The 24,264-nt window shown below is 26.5% G+C and overlaps 1 protein-coding gene across 1 annotated transcript; it reads right to left on the bottom strand.

Annotated features, from left to right (window-relative positions):
• Window positions 1-11,878: 11,878 nt before the first annotated feature.
• Window positions 11,879-23,726, bottom strand: LOC112595318 (suppressor of hairless protein-like). Its single transcript, XM_025340463.1, has 2 exons — window positions 22,872-23,726; window positions 11,879-15,609 (listed from the first exon to the last, which is right to left on the bottom strand). The coding sequence occupies exon 2, from the start codon at window positions 15,603-15,605 to the stop codon at window positions 14,058-14,060; it is 1,548 nt and encodes a 515-aa protein (XP_025196248.1). The 5' UTR covers window positions 15,606-15,609; window positions 22,872-23,726; the 3' UTR covers window positions 11,879-14,057.
• Between the last annotated feature and the right edge of the window lie 538 nt (window positions 23,727-24,264).

Below are 24,264 nucleotides of genomic sequence, written 5' to 3'. Positions count from 1 at the left end.
GTGTAGAAGAATAAGTTCTATGTGTATATTGTTCAGTTATAGTTTATACACGTCTTGTATTTAATACCTATGATATAGTTACATAATATTGTACGTGTTTATGTATTATGCATACTTATTTATAGCTTGGTCTTAAATTAAAAAATTAAACCGATTATATTCATTATTTTTTAATAATTTAAAAGTATATAATATGATGCTATATATATTATCATTGCCCATATATATAAACATAAAAATATGTATTAATTAAAAATGTACCTAATTTAATTTCGTGCTGTGTAGTGAGTATAAATAGGTATTTGTTTGTACAATATATATTAAACGTATAGGCGTGCGAACGTGGGATGCATAGTGTGCTTGGGCACCTCTTGACATTTTTTAATTATAGCCCTAAAATATAAATCCCAGAAATATATATTTTTTAAATATTTAATAAATTCTAAATAGATTAATAGTTAGATGTCATACAAAAGAACAAGATATAAATAAAAATTATATCATAGGAATTTCTATTAGATATTCAAGAAAAAGGGCTTATAAATACTGAATAGGCATCCCCTGAAATTCAAATCTGCGCAGGCCTGTGAATTTATTTACATGCTGCTATATATTTTAATTAGAATTTAAATTTACTCCCAAATTTAAAATTTAATTAATTTTTTAATAAGTATAGATTTTAATATGTAATAAGTTTAATATACAATTATTTGTAAAATACTATAAAATAATGATATAATTCATACTAAAATGACAAATATACTAACGTGTTAGTAATTACTAATTATAACATTAATGGTGTGAACTATTATTAAATATTGTATAGTTGACATAAGCAACACATAATTGGAGTTACGTTTTTGTTTATTCAAGTTTAATTTAAATAAGCAAATATATTTTTTTAATATGAGTTATATGGCTTAAATTAATAAATTAGTGTAAAAATAATAATTTATTATGGTTTTAACACATTTTATTTTATTCATTAAAAAACTAAACCAATCAAAAAATATTTTCTAATTTTAAAATTACTATTAAAAAGATGGGAAAGTGAATACCACTGCTGTACTTTAAAATTTAAATGTCGTGCAATGAGTCACTAATAAATGTGTTTAATTTAAATTCAATGATATATCATACTATTAATATTACACTATTACAATAGGTTAAATTAGTTTTTTCGAAAAAATTGCATTGATTATGTTATCATAATTTAATAATAATAATATAATATCTTAACCTGCAATTGTGTTGTATACATTTTAGGGTCAATAAACCAATTGCGCTCAAAACATTTTAAAATACTTAATGAAAACTTATTAATTAGTTATAATTAAATAATAAATTAATACACACATCGATTATAGTTAGATTTTAAAAGCACCGTTTTACTTTAATCAAATAATTGTTTCTAAAGACACGATTTAACTATACACCTCCATTTAATTCCATTTTTTGATTTAGTATATTTTTGAAACTTAAAATCATCGAGAAGTAACTATGGTTTACCATTTTCACTAAAAGCTTGCTTAAGACAATCCATATTGTAATGTCAAACAACTTAAACCAATTTTAAACAAAAAGATATAATTAACGGTTATATCATCAATGTGTTATCCTAAATAGTACACTGTAAATAATTAGGCTGATAAATATCCAACGATAATGAAAACTTATTTTTGTCTATCATTCAAATTCATACTTTTACGATCAAATGTGCGTAATAATAATAATGTTTTGTAAAATTCCTAATACTGTTATAAAATATATTATAACTAGTCACTATTAAATCAGTAATCAATTAATCAATAAATACATTTTTAATTTTCAAGTATTTTTGTGTGTAGATTGTTTATGTCGATGTTGAAAGAATTAGATTGAATAATAGTATTTTCATATCTGAAGATGGACAAATTTAAACACAAGCGCAATTTATATACACTGACCCTAAACAAAATTTTTATTTTAGCCGCAATTAGTCTATACTCTATTATTTGTGTATACTTGACACTTTCAACATATATTATAAATTATTATATCTTATTATATTCATTATACACAATGACATTTTAAAACATAATTATCTGAAAATTAACTCAGCCTATCGTATCATATAAAATGTAAAATAAATCACTATATATTATATTACGTTCAGTAACAACTATACCGGTTTCGCAAAACAAGTATTATACTTAACAATATTTTATTTGTTAAAATACATTTTTAAATTGATTTTATTAAGACTTTAACAATTCTTAGTAACTATATAATTTGTATTAATAAGTAAATCATAACAAAGAAATAATAATTTTTCAAAATAAAATTGTTTATATCATGGAAATATTATCATAATCATAAAATATACATATAGTAATATAGGCTAATAGACTGCAGTCTCTATTTAAAATCGTTTTTCGTGTGCAATGATTTATTATTGAAGTACAATTTAACAAATCCATTATTGCAATGACCTATACTCAATGGCTAAGTACACTAGATGTTCATACTATACAGCTAGCCGGTTACCGAAATTTCTCCTTTTATTTTCATTGAGTAACAATAATTTGAAAAACGTGTTACATTTTACGTTAACAAAACTGAAATATACGTATAAATTCCTTAAAACAACCATAATAGGCGTTTATATATGCAATAGTCATTTAATATTTCCCAATATTTATCAATTATTTAAAATATTATGCATTATACCATTATACTAAATATCTGCGCAAACTCTTGAACGAATAATTGCCTGTAGTAACATTTTTTTTTTTTTTTTTTTTAATACGAGGCATACCAAGTATAATATTTGTACTAAATGTAGATAATATATTGAATATTCTATATATTATTATTGTGGTCGGTCGTAGAGGCTATGACCCCGCGGGAAACTTTTCAATCAATTTTTCTATCCTATCGGATCTACCCATTAAAAACCCTAGAAGGAAAAAATTAATTTATAAAAAGAATACGGAAAATCTTTTGTATCGGGCCACTATTGTGTAACGCAGAGTTAAACAGCGTTATATATTGAAAAAGTTTGAAAAACTAAATTTATGATTATTAAAATATAATACAATATAAAATTAATATTAGATAATACGTGCATTTACTATACATGTGCTTTACCCGCATGGTTTATCCGTATCCTGCCAGAGACCATGTGAAATTTATCTATGCGTGATGCAGAGAACGACGATAAATACTATAAATGAACGCAATAAAAGATAATTTTTCATAAAAAACGTATATCAACGAAAACAATGAATTTGATTAAAAACGTGTTTACGACTCACCTAAACAATAATATATTATATTGTAAAAATGTTTTATTCTTCATATGATGTAATATTTTACGTTCGAAAAAATCATTTTTAAACTTATTGCTGAGTTGAAAAACTATTTGAGTGGTGCGATACGACCGAACCCAATAACACTACGCTTACCCGACCTCATATGTCACTCATTTACCCTTATGAATACATCCTAGACAAGGCGTACACAAAATAACTTTATTGGTAGGTATACGAAACATTTTAGTTGGTAGGTACTTGGTAATTATTTTCTTACGCGTGGGACATTACAATAATATAAGCTGGTTTTATGCACTATACATTGAGGTACACGCATTAATCGTTGTACAAATTACCTGTAGTTATAATTGTAGTTATAATTATTCTTTCTTCATATTTTATGGATATTGTCTGATGTCGATGATAGCTATTATAGGTGCCTACATGAAATCTCAGTGAAAATAATTCGAAATACTTAAACCTATGGGACGCGCGAGTATAACTCTATACATAGAAGGGTAATAATAATTATTATTTACTATAAAACATAAACTAAATTTAATAATAAATAACGCAATAGATGACTGCACGAGAACATGGTGCATTACGCGTATTATATTATATTATATTATATTATATTATTATTCTACGTAAAATGATTTAATTAAATTAAATAAAAGTACGTAATTATCCTGATTTACCTACTGTAGATATAATAATATCTTGTATGCAATAGTGTACTTGACGCAATAATCGTGTCGAAACGACAAACGAGTTTAAAATTGAAAAATCGATTAAATTTTCTGCATTATAGGTAAGTCATAACATAATAAAGTTTTAAAATAATTATAATTTACATAATTATACGTAAAAAAAAAAAAAGAAAGAAAACCCGTGTCCCAGACAACGAGTATAATAATAATATATCTTCATACAGGTACGCAAAACATAATTCGTAGGTACTTACATGTATTACATACCTACTATGAATCAAATCATTTTTTTTTTCATACTTATGTCCGCAGACATAATATCCATCATATTCATAATAACTACAGTGCTACAGGCGAAAAATCAAAAATGGTTTTTAAAAGTGAATAAATTTCTTCAGTAATATATATAGCGGTGTAAGACGTAACACATTAACACGTAAGTATATGTTATTACATATCGAGTACACGGTACACACACAGGTATATTTAGGTATATCTATATGGCTAAACGTATTTTATAAATTAATAAAACAATACTATTAAATAGGTACAGGTAAAAAAAAGAAATATTAAAAAATGAATCGAAGTTTATATGCATACAAACAGTCAAATGCACGTGAAAGCTTGATTGTAGGTATATTTTAAAATGCGATAAAAAAAAAAAAACCGGATACTTGCGAGACAAATTCGATAGGGATGAAAACAATTGTAAACACGGTTTTTTACATTCCAATAAATATTTTAATGTTGTAGACAAAGAAATGAATAATGAAACATTAATTGAAACTAATTGTTATATAAAACATGTACAGTAATGAGGAGTATAAGGACAGTTTATAATTAAATTAATTATTATTTGCTTAGATATAGACATTATACTATTTACGAGTACATAATTTTGATATTATAATAAACCTTTAGTAATTTTTACTTTTTAGAATTTTATCAAAGAATATTTTTATTTTTATTTATATTTAATTTATAGTACCTATAGTCATAGCGCAATTTAATAAATTTACAAAATAGTAAATATAGATTACTTTAAAGTTTTCATTAAAGATTATCAATAGCGATTACTGATTAGTGGGTAAAGATTACCAATTTGAAAAAAAAAACAAAACAAAACATTTGATTGAAATTTATAATTCGGTGTACCAGTAGGACTTCAGCTCTATATTTCAAATTTCTCACACTTTATAGTCACTTAATCAATAACATTTGACACCTTAATATATATAGATACGATACATAGTACATGGCTGAACAAGTGATATTGATTTCCAAATTATAAGTTATGAAATCTCACCGTAAATTCCAATCATATTACCAGTTGCATTAATTATATATTTTGCATGCATATAATCCTATAAAATTTTTACGAAATGAAAAATTCATACTGTTGTTCTGTATTATAATTTCCTTAATCATTGTATCAGTATTTTTGTTTTCATTTTTTTTTTTTTTTTTATTATTATTAACTTACTACTTGATTATCTACGTCATTTGTGTACATATACGAATACGATGTACAATATATAATATAATATGTGTACATTTAATCAATGTATTGCACGTCTGGATTATGTACTTTACGGCTTTACAAACGCAATTCTTATACTGCGGAAGTTATAACTTATAACAAAAGATTTAAAATTTAACATTTTATGAACCTACCGTTTTTCACATTAACGACTAACGATTAAATGGTAAAAAATATCATCCGTGAACATTTCAGAAACATGGAATACGGCATTAGTTCTTCGCGTTCACGATGATGTTTTTTGAGTTTTCAACCATGCGTGTACTTTCATAAATATAATACATTAATAACACGTCATATATTATTTAGACAGCTTGTTCATCCAAAATACAGTTCACTGTTAGTTAAAACCTATTGCAAATTAATAAAACAATCTAGGGTTATAAATAAATATGATTAAAAGCAAGGTATTATTTATAACTTATGAATATATTTCTGTGCTGCATACAACGATGGTATCGATTAAATAATATTATCTTTGAACGCTTATAAATGAGTGGTTGTTAAATTATAATATAATTTCACTACATAATATTTTTTTCGAACAAATTATACTAAAACTATAATACAAATTGTTATTTGAAAGTATCTGTAGATACTAAAAGTAACCGATATTCAGAGGTTAAGGTCCTATTTCCCCATCAAGCCATTCCAATTCGGGAAGTTTCACTGTACATAGAATTCTTGATTTTCTTAATCTCCCTCCCCTATAAAACAGAAACAACATTTTTTTTCTAATATCGTAATTAAATTAATATCTATACTATAATATAGTTTTAAAAAAAACAATAATATTGAACCTCTACACATATACTATATTACGTATAATGAATATTATATATATATATATGTTACCGTAGATGTCGTAAATTCAGGTAATAATTGACTAATCAATTTATATAATGTTTGAGTAAGCTAGACATTATCTGTAATGGATAAATTTAATATTTGTGATATTGACTTGATAAATCAGACGATGTTACAATTTGATTAGTCATTTTAACATCGTCTAATAGTAAATCTTATCTTTTATGGTTTTAATATTCACATCGAGATTAGGCACCTACCTATTTTTTAGCGAATATTATCTTTTATGGTTTTAGTACTCACAGTAATTAACATAACTTTATTAACGTTACAGTCTTCATTGACCATTGTACTTAAATATTATGCGAATATTACCTAGTTCAAGTATTTTGTTTTTATTTTATAGGTACCAACTTGTTTCGTTGTATTTCATTTATAAATGTTAAATTATCAACATGAATCCAAATAAAATACGTCAGATTTTTATGATATATTATCTGATTTATTGAAAAATAAACGTGAGGATAATAAATCATTTTAAAACAAAGATGTTACGATTATAAGAAGTAAAATTAGCTGAAGAAAAATTTGATAAAAAAATGAAGAAGAAAAAAGCAATGAATTATAGATATATTCGTAAAGAGGATGTACTAATATTCAATAGAAAAAAAACTAATTATTTATTAATAAGCAACGATTCAGAAAGTTTACGTTATTATTTATCAGAAGAACTATTTGATATTTTACACGATAGTCGTATTGCAATAGGTCATGGCGATCGAGATAGCACGGTTTATGAATCAAAAACAAAATATTGTGATATTCCTAGGGAAACTTTTTTGATCTATTTAAGTTTTGTTATGTATACCTACTGTGAAAAAATCATTGGATTCAAAGTGAGACATAGTTTATAAATCAATATTTAATATGTACCTATTCAACTCACGAGCCCAAGTTGTTGACCTTATCGATATGCAAAGTCAAAGTTTTAACGAATTAAAATTTATTATGAATTATCAGGACCATCTAACAAGATGTGTAATATTAAGACTTTTAAAATCAAAACGTGCTTAGAAAATATAATTTAATTTTATCGATATTTATTTAAAATTTGAACCTGCAATACTTCATTCTGACTTATTATACTTCATTCATACTTCATTTTTAAACACTGTTATAATAGTTTTAACTTAGCTTAATGTGATATGGAATGATTTTAAAATAATTCACGGCAAACCAAAGTACAACCAAAGCCAAAAGTAGGTAAAACGAGCGAATTGCGGTGTTGGAAATATTTTAGCTACATGGATGGCTGAAAATAATTTCAAAGAACTGGCCATCTGGATTAAAATTTATTTAACTTAAAAAAATCGGTATTTTCATTCATGGTCTTGAAATAAATTATTGAAAAATTTAGATGAAATTTTGTTTTAAAATAATTGATGGTTGCGAAAGTTGAGAATTAGCTATAAGTAATTAAAAAGTACATTTTTAAAAAACTTAACTAATTAGTTGAATTTTTAATTAACTGAATAACTTAAGCTGCTTAAAAAGTTCTTATTAATAATTATTAGCAATAAATAATATAATAATATGTTTTCATATTAACTTTAAGCTTTTTTGGTTAAATATAGCTAGATTGTAACATTAATAATGTTTGTAAATTATTAAATATTAACTATACGAGTTAAAGCGATAGTTTTTATGCAGTGTATAATTTTCCTTTTCACATTTTTAGGTTTTCGTTAATAATTGCTAAATTTTTGTTCCCATATTACTGCATATTTAATTTTATTATATATTTGTACAAATTTCAATATATTATCATATTATAAAAAATTAAAAAAAAAAAAAAAAGATATAAAATAATATTTTGTCTAGAAAATTCAAAAATTAATTAATAATAGTACTATTTACTAAACACAAACCGTGAAAATGTTTACTCTACATTATAATCCAATTAAAATTTGCAATAAAAAATTTGAAAAGTTTGAAGTAAGATGTAAGAGTAAATGTTCAAGTTTTAATCCTCGATGTTCATCGAGCTAGAGGTTCACCTCGAAATTTTTTGGTTGTCATCATAAGTATAGAAAATACCATGCATAAATAAGGTGTGTAAATTTAAAAATAAAAAATCAATTTTATTTAATAAAATTATATTTTAGGTATTCTTTAAGAATTTCTTTAGAACGGTTTTCTTAAATATTTATACGCTAGAACAAAAATTTTCCCTTGCGAAGAAAAATGTGTTCTTCTCGAAAACGTCTTGAAGTTATCTATCGAAAAATAAATTACATTACATGAATGACTGGGACAGTCAACAGTGTAATGGAAATGTTGGAAACTCATTGGTTTTCAAATTTCAACGGTGCCACTGCAAAACAAAATATGTACAAAACAAATAAATGTATTTGTCGATCTGCTGATCGGCTTTATACACAAAAGTGCCATAGCAGTTCATCATGTAAAAATAAGCGATCTCCTTATAAAATCTCTGTATAAAAGAAATATAATTATGAAAAATTTGATTTCATCGTGTATTTTTTATTTATAAATAGTAAATAATAATATGTTATGTACATTATCACAATCCTATTAGTTTTTTATTGACTGAATCGTCATTGACTACCTAGTCTTAGTCAATAATGACAATAATGAAAAATAGTCAAAACACTGCAGACCAGCCATTTTCAACAACACCTAATTATTATCATTGACGGTTACGTATATACATATATATATGTATATCATAAAACCAATGTCTATACCAATCGCATCTACCATTTAGAATATTTAGATAAATGACATGCGAAAATAAGAAGAAAAAATAGTATCATTAGATATATTTTATACCTACTTACGTACAAGTAGATAGAACACTAGACAATCACATTTATGTGCGAATATAGGTAATAATTGTTATTGTATGTACAGTATACGCCATGCATAATTTAAACAATAAACAATATATTATAATAATATACCAATTATTAATACATATTGTATTGTATTCAATATTCGTGTGGATGTATAAAACGTGCCGGTTCGTAGGTAATTTTTTTTTTTTTTTTTGTCATGAAATCGGACATTATAATAATATCATATAATACATTATTCACATAAAATACCATTCCGGTATTATATTATATAATATATTATTATACTATAAGATATGTTGGTGTATATAATTTTCTGATTATGGATTCTTCAAATCTCGGCATCGTAGTCGTTTATATAGAAAATACCGACGTTCCTCCACGAGGACTATTTTATAATGTTTATTATCTTATATACCTACCTGCAGTTTGCGTCGTACGTCGACGATACACTACCACAAAACATATATATATATATATATATCATATTATATTATATTACACGAGCAACCTTTTCCCGCACAATATTATAATATAATAATTGAATTGAAATTACAATAATATTATGATACACGAGTAGGTATACAATACGCACCAATTATACGCAAGACCGCGAATAGTAATCGTTATGAAGTTTAACCCGCGTTACGTATTTTATAACGAGGAGTTTGCGCGTATATTATTATTATGTGATATTAAGCGATGCGTTTTCGAACAGTTTAAATTATTATATTATAATTAGGGCTGGGATTTATATGTAATAAAAAACGAAAAATATGTACTTATATATGTAATTAAAATTGCCAAAATATGTAGTATAAAATAAAAAATATGTTGTATAAAATAAAAATTATGTACTAAGAAAAATTGAAATACAATAAATTGATGTTTAATCAATCGTAAGGGAAACAATGACAAACCATATATTGTTTTAAATTTTCAAAATTAAATGTACGGCGATTTGGTCTTAACACTGACTTATGCCTACTAAAGGAGCGTTCCACATCACAAAGTAAATTCATAAATATATTTTGTCAAATAATTGTTGAACATAAAGTTTAATCTAAAATCATTAAGATATGGTTATTGAACAGAAACAGATAAGATAAACTAAAATCAAGTTATTAATATTTATTTTAACCTACTTATTTCCTATATGCATTATACACTTACAATTTGTCGAGTACCGTTATCGAAATAAAATATAAAATATTACTAAACCATCAAAATTGTCAAAATTTACGAAGTATGTAAAAAAAAATCGAAAATTTTACAAAGTATGTAAAAATATGTATTTATGACAAAATATGTAAAAATATGTAAAATAAAATATGTTTTATTTTATTGCAAATTACGTGAAACGAATTTATCATTTGCAATAATTAATTTATCGTGTTTCACTAAAAATATGTATTTACATATAAATCCCAGCCCTAATTATAATACTTCTGTAATATGCCCAATAAAACGATTACTACTTATTTACTCGTTTTGAATTCGTATGTCACGCGGTGGATGAAAAACCTTAGCCGCGTTTATGATTAATGATTGCATGTCGTCGACGACCAAGAGGTATACCTATAGGCGCATACTCACTCGTATATTATTTTAATACGTACGATATCACTATTCGCTTTGGGTGTGCAGCAATCGTCGTACGCGTAGACGACTGCAGGGTTCTTTTATTGCTAGCACACGTTCATACAATCGAATCACGTTCGTTATATAATGTCACAATAATCATATAATTATTGAACCTGAACACCTCGCCGTGGCCAGAATGTATAATTTATTAATTTCCCTATAATAATTATTATTATCATTCGAAAACGTTATAGATACGCGTTTTGTGATTTATTTTTCAAAATGTTGTTCGTAGACCGACAAGCCACTATATATCATAGTGTTATTTCTATGACATCGATGTTTTGTTCATACTTATTCTGAACATCATACAATAATATTATTATAATATACCCATCTACGTGAGTAAATCAAACGACTCTCGTGCGTTTACGCTCGCCAAGTGCCGAAAGCCACCCCTCGCTCCAGAAAAATGTACATTTACACGGCCCTAATATATATACTTACTATTATAAGTGCTCAACCGAAATAAGTATTCCATTCAAAGGCTCTGACTTGATTGTACACACTCGCCGTCACCGTCTACTACACTTTTCGTTTAAATGACGCGGGCAGTGTTCAAGTATTACACAACGCATATTATTATAAATGGGTCCGTTGTTAATATTTTTATTAGTCCTTTTTTTTTTTTTTTTTTTCATGGGAATCAATTAGGAAAAACTTGAAAACGTCATATTGTAAGACAATAAAGTACACAGCCGACAAACATTTTGATAGATTAATTCGTTTTAATTTATTCACGTATACATATATATATATATATATATATTATATAAACATACGTGTATTTATACAAGTATCTATATATAGTATACACATATATATTATGTATAGAATATTAAAACGTTTTATAATACACACATTGTATAATAATTCATAATTATAAAGACAAACATTTTTCATTAAAAATGATAATTGTTTATTAGAGCTGATAACATTACATATTGCTTACAAAATTATTTTCAACATAGTTATTACAAAATATGTATCTAAATTCGTTCACAAAATATTCTTCGAAATTTCGTGTTTTTAGAATAAATTGTAATAAATAAGTAGCTCATATTTTTTATATGATTAATTCAATGAATTTATTATAGATCGTAAATCGAGTAAAATACAATGAAATATTAAATTTTTGTAAGATATAACAACGAAAAACAAATACTACGTTTATATACAATTCATTTTTAAAACAAGAAAAATTCAATATTACATACGTGGTTGTTTGTTATCAAAACATACAAATCAAGGAATGAGAAAATAGATAAACATATTAAACAGCCCCAATAAATCACAAACAAAATATACCCACCGAAGAAATAAAATACAATACAATAAATATAATATATATATGTGCGTGTTTATAAGCGACAGATTTCTCATGAAAATATTTACTGGAAGAAAGCTATACAAGAATAACAAAATAAATGCTCTAAAATATCGATCACAACCATTACAAACTAAATTTTCTTTGGCATTACTGTCTTATAGTTACATTATATAAAATACAATTAAACAGTAATAAATATTGTAGTCATCAAGTGTTTGGCATGAATAGAGGCAAAACTAGTAGTTAAAATCAACCGAGTTTTAGTTATAACAGGTTAAAAGTAAAAAAAAAGACACTACGCTTTGTTTATAAAATCAGTCAAGTCCAGGTACAGTAATAAGTATTACATACGTATCATATATAATATATAAGTAGTAAAATAATAAAAATAAATAAAACATATCGGTACAAAATTGTGTGGTAAGTAGGTACTACGCATAATGTACGAGAAAATAAACGAATCATTTCGAGATTACGACGTGTGTTAAAAATAAGATTTTTTACCACAAACTATAATAATACAAAAAACAATAAAATTAATTCACAGTGATCAAATTTCATAATATTATCGTTTTCAAACTATATGATAACTATATCTATCACACATTCTTAATTGCAATAACCATTATCATAAAAAAAATTCAAAAAAAAATAAGTTTATTTTGTTTTATACTTCACTTAAATTAAAACTACAAAATCAGATCTGGAAACAAATTATCATTGACCATTGCACAATAATATTGTATTTTTTTTTTTTAACATATAATTTAAAGCACCTTAGAATATGCATTTTGCTTTTCTATACTTAAAAAATAAACTTAAAAATACTACCTACAAATTAAAAGGATCACGAATTTCAATAGTAAAGTAATTACATTTTTCTTTCTTCAATCTTTAGATACGAGAGTCATTATTTTTAATTTATTGTATTGATCGTTTTATAATTATATATTTTGTAACATTTATTTGACTTAAAATTGAAAGCTGTTAACAACTTCAATTAATGATCAAACTTGTTTTTACTCTTGTCGATTTGTAGACAAGACTAATTTATGTCAGCAACTAGTAATTTCGTGAGAAGCTTATAGATAATTAAGATAGTCATTAAAATCAAAACCGTTTGTAACGGGAGCTAAAACCAGGATAAATATTGCATAGTAATTGATTCACTTTTGAAATTCAAGATATTATGAGATCCACACACCAAATTACAAATGTATAATTAGATATGCAGTAACGTGCAGTATCTATAATGATTTTCTCAAAAAGTATCTTAATGACATTGCACAATCATATAATAACAGAACAGGTGTATGTCCAATTTCATGCCAACAATTACGATCTCAGACTTAAGTAAGAAATTCGCTAGTTTAGCCAATCAAATGGACGGAAAAAGAAATCGTTTACAAGAATAGTCGTACAAAATAATTAAAAGGAACCAATTTGTGAACAATCATGTGCAACTACAAATTACAATTCAAATAAAAATAAACTTATTGATTAGAACTCAACTAAAAATATAATTACCGCCTCTGTATACACTTTGTCATATTCTCTCAATAAAATAAATAACTATTATCATTTAAGGAACGACAAAAATGTCTACATATTAGATATTTTCATTTTCTCATTTTATTTTTATGTGATTTTTTTAGAAACCTCAAGGAAGTATATCAAAATATTACAGTATTTTACCACCGTTAGAATTTTAATAAATTATTATTTATTCATACTGCTTAAAATGCAAAGAACATGTCTAAATAATTTCTGATACATGTTTCTTACATTTTTTAACTCATAATAATAATACTCCATCGAAGTATTTTTCATTGGTCCAAATCACGCTGTTCTTTATTATTGATATTCTTTTATATTAGAATGTTGGTTCCACGGAACGTCATTAATGGCTGGCTGTAACCTAGTATGAGGATGTGGCGCTCGCATAATGTCATCTGTGGGTTGGATGTGATTCCTGGGTCCAGATTCTGGCGTGTATGTAAATGTCAGCCCTGTAGCATAAATGATACCATCGTTTCTCACTAGAGATACTGGTACTTGGGTAGGCTGTCTGACCCACAGCCAATCACCTCTAAATGAGGATATATCAGGTACAACGGCCAACATACTCTCCTGGCAGCGATACATAGTTTCGGATTCAACGTCACCAAACCATACTTGTAAGTGAGGTGTGAAATTTTCTCCGGTCAATTCTAACATTGCCACATCACCACCACCGTTCAAGTTCAAACTGTGAACAACCGGAACAGGTGTTATTGGCGAGTTTACGGGACCCATACCTTCGTAAAACTGATACTCGGCCTTGTCCGTGCTTATAATCGTCCAGCAAGCACCGTCGTTAATCATTTCTTTATTGGGTTCCTTGGGACAAGGTGTTGCTTGAAACTGAATTATACGCTCTTGAGATAAACATAAATACATATGCTCTGTATCTTTCATGTAAAACGCACACTTGTGCAGTTGTGATACTGGATCGTCAGCTTCCAAGAGAGCCATTTGTTTATCGACTTTCCTTATTATAAGTCGTGGCAATGCCATACCAGTAACACTACAAACTAGCTTGATAGTACTACCATAATGCACATATCCATCTCTAACATTAAATTCTTCACTCTCGCTTTCGTCATCATCTAACAAATGGATAGTAAATGCACCCCATTGCGTTGAGCTAGCGTGGAAATTGCCCTTTTCGACGTGCAAGTATCGTGTACTGACTGTTTGGGACCTTAACCTATTGAACAACGCTACTTTTGTTCCACTTGCGATACATAAATCGGCATTTTTTAACGATTGTTTTTTCTTTGAGGGTTTTGATATAACCTTTATTCGTTTACTATGGAATGTACCAATGTCATAACCAATATTATAAAACATTCTAACCATTAACATAAAATGTTTTCGTTTATCTGAATCTGAAATAAACAACGTTTTGGCAGCACAATATTGCTTTCCGTTATTAAGGTCAAGTGGTTGTAACTCTTGATCAGTGCTTCCAATACCAATAAAGGCACTCATCTGAGAATTAGCTTCAGAAACTCCTTCTCTTAATAATTGTTCTTGCCGAAGTCTCCAGCCATCGCCAAATAAATATATGCAAGGAGGTGGACAAAAAAATCGTTTTTCATTACCGTAAGATTTCTGAGCTACTTTAGCATGGAGAATAACCAACACTAAATCATTGCGATCTCGTAGATATCTCTCCATTGCATCTCTAGTTAGACGTTGTTCCGGTCGAAATTGCATCGGAGCTTCAGGACCATAATGGTGAGGCATCCTTGCTGGTACTCCTAGAAGTTCCGCGGAGTTATAACAGCTTAAAGAGCCTACCACTTCTCCATCATCCGTATCACCATCTTTCTCTGATTTTAGCGTCCAGGTTCCCATAAATCTAAAAAAAATACAAAAATATATATTTAAAAGTGAGTCAAAATTAAATTCAAAAAAAAAAAAAAAAATGTTTTCGATTAAACTAAGACAAACCTAATTATTTTCGTTTAAACACTATTTACTTTGCAATCAAAAAGGGTAAAAGTCTTAAAAGTTTTTTTAAAAATTATGTATAGTAAAATAATGACTTTATAGTTTATACTATACAAACTACAACTAAAAACTAACTATTTTTGTTCTAGTATATAAACTTATAGTTGATATTATAAAAGGTTTTTTTAAAAAAAATAATTTACAACTTCATATTATATTATTGAGTATTTAATGAGTTATTCAATAATAAATCATTGTATACAAAAGGCAAACCTGAGAAACGATAATCGTTAGCCTATGTTACTATAAGTATATAAAATATTTTATTACATATTTATACTAATATTAAATTTATTTATTTTTCTATAAGTAATATGATAGGTTATTTCGAAAAATATCTGTTTTAAAATTGTATTATGTATAGATATAAAATATACTAATATACGTTAAAACTTCAATCACTCATGAATAATATTTTTAAATTACAACGAAATAACTAAAATCATTATTCGTCGTTTAATATTTGATATATTATTTAAGTTTTAATGCATGAATAAAAACTTATAAAAAACTTTGTATCAATTATTTAATCTTATCGATCAAGTGAAAAATATAAAAAAATGTGAAAATATTATAAATATTATACCTATGTATATTATTTTTTTATATCATATAATATAATATTAAGCGATGTGTAGAGAATGATAATAATATTTAAACATTTAGTAAAAATTTTAAGTGTTTTCGGTTATTTGATTTTGAATTAAAATGAAATCTTTTGACGAGTAATTGTTATTTTTCGCGCGAATATTCAAATTTTATCAACATTTTAATTTTAAATGCTTATTTACACTCCACAGCTTTTATTTTTAATTTCGACAATAATAACTTATGAAAAACCTTATATACAATTTTCAAGATTTTTGGACTAAACAGAATTTTTTTGATCGACATTTATAAATTAAAGAAAAAAATAATTTAAAATTGTTATTATATACATATATACGATTTACAGCTCAAAAAGAGTCAAAATATTTTTAAAAACTGATCATGTATAGAAAATGCTAATACAAACATTTGAGAAAAATTTTCACTACCAAGTGTTTATGATTATTCATTTTTAAGTTATCTACACCAAAAAAAAAAAAAAAAAATTATAATAATAATTTTGTCGTTTATTGTTTTTTGTAAAAATCTCAGTTTTGCTTAATTTTGTTTTTGTCATTTAAAAAGTAGGAACTAGGAATTTTTTATTTAACAAATTTTGACTTCTCAAAGTACTATCTTAATTCGATTTTCTATCGGATACCACTCTCGAAGTTGAGAATTGAAGCATTTTTACCACTTCAAAAGGAGATGATAGTATGAAAAAAAATATCATTATAAAATCAATACATTTATCGATCCGTCCAGAAATCAGAATCTAAAACCAGTCAAGCTCAACGACTAATAGAATTATATAAATTTTTAAAAAATATATATAAATTTACCTTATCTAACAATTTTTTCTTAGTTCAACAATATCAATGTTAGATTAGGTTAGGTTATTCAATTTAATAAAAAAAATATTAATATTAATCGTAGTTTTCATTTTTTTTAAATTATTTTGAATTGAATAACATTTAAAAAATGGCTTTACTATAGAGTGCTAATATGACATTTCTGAAGAACTTGTGCTACTCAAAAAATACTTGTTAACAGATACAATACAATACTCCAGGAACCTATAGAAAAAATAAAAGCTTTATCGCCTACACACACAGTTTGAACTACTGATACATAAGCACGTGCATTTGTAGTAATCTTCTGGATCTGTTACTAATGCTACTATCGTTGATCGTAAATTTTAAAGCAGCTCAAATATTGAAGTAAAATAACTTTAAAGATTTTTGTTTATACATGTGCTTTAACTATTTTAAAATTTATAAAATTAGCATATAAATAGAATATAGATCATAATAGATTTACAAACATATATTATATATTTATAAAATATAATTTTTTTTAAATTTTTTTAAAATAATAATTCATCAAAATAAATATTTTTATTTGTTTTAGTAATTTAATTTATTTAGTACACTTTCCAGACGTGTCTTATAATAGAATAAATTCGATTTAAATGAAAATAAATAAACTATACATAATAATATAGAATGTCATAATACCTATATAATATGATTACTGCAAAATATAATATTAAGAATTACTGTTTAATAACGATTATGATTTGATTAAAAAAAGTTACAAATATTATTTTTGTAAACATATGACAATTGAAGTTAAGAGCATTTTGAGTTTATTAATTAAAACCATATTACATTGTTAAATGTATACTGATAAGTTAAGAATATTTATCAAAGAATTAAACAACATTGTCCAATAATGATTACAAAATAAATATTATTACATATACCTAAATGTGCTTTTTACTTTTATTTACATAGGTATTAAAAAACAAAATCCTTCGAAATTTTCTAATCAAACACCCTCCCCTCTAGTCTTTAAAAAGTGATAATGGTATACGGAGATCCTTTGAATTTTGATAATTCGAATTAATGTTATCGAACAACTCAATCGATATTTTTCCTATTCCCTGCTCACTCACTATAGACTACAGACTCTCCCTTCGCAATAGGGATATTCGATACAATATGTACGGTATAAAAATAGTATTAAGTGTGGAGCACAATGTGTATAATAACATGTGATAGGGTAGAATATTCAATTAATAAATTGGACACCCTACATGCACTTGAAGGGATAATCTCCTTTTAAGTGCACAAAAATGGACCCCAAATAATTTATATAATATATTCTATTATTATACGGCAGAAAAAGACTTTGTATAATATTGTCTAATATAAATATATAGACGTTGAAAACAAAAACAATACGTTATCCTAAATTTCCACAGTAGTAAAATGTATCGAAATAAAAAAAATAAATATTAAATATTACGTTAAATATTAAAATAATGTTATATCATTCATATAAGAACAATTTATTCATTTAAAATATATTAACGTAATACATTTTAATCATTTTATTCTTCTTACGATTGAAACAATGGCTCTTTTTCTGTATAAACAAAATATAATACAAATATAAACCGCATTGAAATTCAACTACCTACTCAAAAAATAAAATTACAAATAATTCTTTATAATATTAATATTTAAATGTAAGTACTTTATTGATGTAATAAACTATAAGTTCTTTTTAAATTATAAATTTATAAATATATATAATTCAATAAGATTCTACTGTTGTAAATTTATATTGTATTTTCTACAGTTTTTTTTCCGAAATTCTTAGTAATATAAATATTTTATAGTATTACCAGGTCTACATCAAATGTGATTCTCCAGTCTTTATAATTTATATAACAACATAAATATTTATGTATATACTTTATTTATGCAATATTACTGATAATATTTCTATTACTTCTTATAAATATAATAATAGTTTAAATATTTATTATATTAAACGTATCCATTTGTGAGTTAAGAAAATATAATTTATTACATATTTTATGAGCAAGTATCTAAAAAATAATGAATTATTTCATTGCTTATTATGATTCTAACATCTACAAAAATAAATTTAAATTAATATAAATTGTAAAAGGTAATGTATACACCTAAATATTGCATAAACAATATAGCTACACACTTTGAAAGTATTTTTAAAGTTGTCAACAATTAATTTTAATAGTAGGTATAATAAGTACACATCCAACTATCCAAGTAACATAAACTATAATAAAATTATTAATTATACGTTACGTTTATACTTACAGTATTAAAACCACGGGTAGGTAGTTAAGTAATAAAATATTTGAATAATTTTCTAATTAAATTAAATTTAAAATTCATAAATTGTCAAAATATTTGTATAAGGTAATAATCTATTTATATTATTAGGAATTATATAATTAGTTTTTTTTATAAATATAGGTAAAAGAAAAAAAGTTCTTTTTACATCAAGTGATTAGTTTCCTTTTTTTTATCAATCTAATTACATTGAATTTTCATTCAAACGATTGGGCTAAATTAATAAAACTATTCCAAGTATTTGATTCAATGTAATCGTATAATTGTAATATTGATTCATTGTAAAAAATCAATTTAGTAATATTTAAAAATAAAAATAAATAATAATTAAATACAAAATAAAACAAAGTATTTTAATTATCCGTGTTATTAGTTGTGTAGATTATTGTAATTTCAGTAACTACTTGTATTAACGTCTTAGATAATAAATTATATTCAGGTAAATTTTTTCCACAAATTATTTACATCACGAAATTTTGGAGTTACTGAGTAGATTATGACCTACTGATTTAATGCCATTAAAACCAAATATTCAAAAATGTTTTATTGTCTTAAATTTTTATTAAGATAGAAAACTTTAATATCAAGTTTTATTAAACTTGTATGACATTTTATGTGTTTTAGATAGAAAATAATATTATTTTTTTATCGCAGTATTCACCAAATTTTACGTTTTTTAAAATTCTTTCGAAAAAATCAACTAGACAGGTAATTACTTCACTTAAAAATTATTTATTTTATCTCTTATATTTATGAAATTAAATTAATTCATTAAAAAAATAAATAAATATGGTTTTTATTGATTATTGACCAACTGTATGAAGTACGTACTAAAATATTTAAATGTCACTTTCAAATATCTTTCACGTAACTACTTCGGTTATACCTTTTTTGCGGACATAGCTTATTCACCATAAAGTATATTAGACATAATAGTAATATTATTCCGTCAATCTATACATGTGAATTTTATTAAACAATTTTTAATTATTGAATTTAAACATATTATCGTATACATCATAGTACCATAGATATGTCACTAAACGGAAAACGTCACTACGATGTTAATATACAATGTAATTAATTTTTTAATGATATTTGCAGGTTTATTATGCTTAAAATTACAAATTAAATATTTTAATGATGTATATCAAAACATTAATGTTCCTAAAACATTATTATAAATTAATATTATTTTAAATTAAACACTTAATGCAGTTTAGTTTAACGTAGAAAGTTTTTATCAATTTTAAACTTTTCTAATAAAATTTGACAATTTCGAAGTGGCACAACTATAATAAAATAAATATAAATTTTGCATTTGTGAAGAATATTATTTTATGTTTCTACTTAACTACAGTTAATTTAAATGTAAAATGTATTATTATCCATTCTATATACATTTTATCATTTTATAAATATGGTTTTATTATTAATACAAATTGTATGTTGTAAATTTACAATATTTATTAATGATTATGTATTCCATTTATTTTGATGAACTTAAATAAATAATATCTAGATACTTATTTCTCTTATGAAACATTTAATTCTCTATTTGAAAACAATATAGCATGGGCATAATGTATAATATACACACGTATGCTATACTAAATTACGCATAAATGTTTTCTCCAAGTCAAATCGATGACATTGAATGCATAGTAAGTAGGAAATAAATAAAAATTTGTTTGCATTATTTAAAAGGTATATTAAATTATGACACCTGTTTATGTTTATACAATATACCTATTTTACTAATACATACGTGTTTACAATTATCAAACAATATATATAGTACCTATTATAGTTGATTATCTGTTTGAATGTTTGAGAAAAGATTCAATCAAAACTTTAGTTTTAACAATATTGTTTTAGCCTGCAGAAATGTTTTATTTAAGACAACGCACTCGAGAATAATTTTTAGTTTATACAAAATATAGGTGGTAGATAATTAAAAGGTTTGATGAGTTAAATATACATATATGGGTACCTGTATAATAATTAAATTATGAATATAGTTTACTCTTATTTAGTTATTTAGTGAGGCTGTATTAGTGTTAAGTTTCAAAATGAAAATAACAACGAAAGTCGTGAAGAATTTCAAAAATATCGAAATTCATAAAATTTGGTACGTGATCGAATGTCATTAAATACAAATGAATTTATCAATCATGTTCCGTAATATAACATTATAATATAATGTCATATTATAACAAAATTATGTTACTTATTGTATATGATATACGCATAAATAATATATATACACATACTAGACATTTAAACCCCTGTTGGCTATCGCGTTATGTAGGTAGGTTACCTTTATAATAAATATGGGTAATAACTAATAATTAATTACTATATTTGTGTTCACCCTTGCTAGCTATCGACATGAATTTTTTATAGGTAGTTAAAAAACACGGATAAATACAAAATGGTTACAATAATAACATTGTACAACACGAACTAGCACACAATAAATTATGAACATATAAGTACAATGTAGTATATAATATGTATATAGGCATGTTAATCAGCTGTTAAAATGTTACCGATTTTGTTAGTTACAAAAAAATACATATTTGTATCTTGTTTAGAACATAATATTGGCTCATAGACTTAAGGACATATATAGACTATAAATTTTAATATTGGTGTCTGGTGGATTATTCATTTGGTAAACAAATTTGATATGGTTTAGCACTAAAGCCTATTTCGAGTGGGAATGATAAGCAAAATTTTCAACAAAACAAATTTCAATTAGCTTATTGATATCATCATAATAAATATTTGTATATTGTATAATATAGGTAGGTATTATATAAAAGGTTTACTATATCTCAAAAATATAGTTTAATATAATATAAGCTATTGATAGGTATAGTTCGGTTATAACCAAACCATTTAATTAGTTGATTAACTCGTTTTTCATACTTTTTTTACAACAAATTGTTAGTATACCTTTATGATATTTGATTTCTAGTATAAACGATTTAAATTCTATTTTCCTTTTAGATCATATTAACATGAACTATAAAGTACAAAGAACTTCCATCATAAATTTAAAGTTTGTCAATAATTAAAAAATATGAAAAAATTCAAAATAAGTAGATTCTAAACTATATGAGCTTAAATATTTTCGTTCGAGTAGGACATACACGGTAATACATTTGAGCTCTTTCATATCGTAGACTGTATACCAGCTAAATCTATACATAAATAATATTATCTAAAAGGTACTAAAATATACGTTGTAACACATTTTGTCGAAGTCTCCGTATAATATAATAATAAAATTCTTTACTAATAACAGGTATAAGTATAGACGAATTACCTCGAGTCTTGTTGCCGGTGTCCAGAATAGGAAGAAGAACGACGAGCGACGGACTTGGCGGCCCGGCGTAAAAATCGGTTACTCGTGGAAAGGGTTGGTTGGGACTCGCGTGCGACTTGGACGGACGAAACGGTTGAGTAACGGACACAAAACAGAGGTGTCAAAACGAAATCGACGGACCGGCAGTAAAAACGCGACGTACTCGAGATTGTGTGGCGGCGTGCTGGCACACGTGAGAGGACTGCTGCACGACCCGCGAGACGCGCGTGTCGTTAACGACTGACGCGGAAGTAGCTCGTAGTATACGCGATCCGGAAGAGCTTTTTTTCGAAATAAAATTTTTTTTTTTTTTTTTAATTTAATTATGTTTACTGCATGACATGATTGAACTGGTGTTTAATCGTGCGGCGAGGTGGTGTCTCAATGTTATGTGTTACCCGTCCCGGGACCGACGTGAGTCTTGGAGACGTGCGACGATGGGCGCGAAGTATCTGGGGATCCGGGAACGCCGAGACGGCGACGACAACTGCACACGAGTACACGCGGGCTGCGACCGCGTACGACTGAATGGCTAGTAGTGCCCCACGACTACCCTGTTCGACGGCGGCGGAAAAACGTGATCCGCGGCGGTGCGCGCAAAAACCGTTCGCGCCGACGCGCGCGCGCGCGCGTGTTTGTGTGTGTGTGTTTGTGTGTGTGTGTGTGTGTGTGTGTGTGATATCGGGCGACGTGAGGGGGAAAATAAAATGGGTAAAGGAAAAAAAAAATCAAACGTAAAACGAAATAAAGAGGGACCGCGGCGGCCGAGCAAGCCCGAACCAATGGGATCCGTGGGAACATTCCACACTTGTGGCGGCGGCGGCGGTGACGACGACGACGGGGCAGTACAGCTCATACCACCACCGCCACCGCCACCGCCACCACCGCCAACGCCGTCACCGCCGCCGCCGTTGCGCTCTCTCGCGATCGTACTGTACTATTTCAATTGCTATTACTATAATACTATTATCGTGTTTTATGTATATATATATCATCATAGCGTAGTCACTCAGGTTACCCCACCACGGCCGCAGTTCGTAAACCATTCATGCCCAAATCGGCAGTGGCGCTGTACGATATTATACGAATATACATAATATATACAAGTCTGTGTGTGTTCGCGCGTGTGTTTGTGTGTGTGTGTGTGTGTGTGTGTGTGTGTGTGTGTGTGTGTGTGTGTGTGTGTGTGTGTGTGTGTGTGTGTGTGTGTGTGTGTGTGTGTGTGTGTGCGTGTGTGTGTGTGTGTGTGTGTGTGTGTGTGTGTGTGTGTGTGTGTGTGTGTGTGTGTGTGTGTGTGTGTGTGTGTATGTGTGTGTGTATGTATGTGTGTGTGTGTGTGTGTGTGTGTGTGTGT

The sequence above is a fragment of the Melanaphis sacchari genome, unplaced genomic scaffold, assembly GCF_002803265.2.
Source record: "Melanaphis sacchari strain LSU unplaced genomic scaffold, SCAv2.0 Contig26_pilon_pilon, whole genome shotgun sequence".
Taxonomy (NCBI): domain Eukaryota; kingdom Metazoa; phylum Arthropoda; class Insecta; order Hemiptera; family Aphididae; genus Melanaphis; species Melanaphis sacchari.
This window is presented reverse-complemented; position numbering and strand designations above follow the sequence as displayed.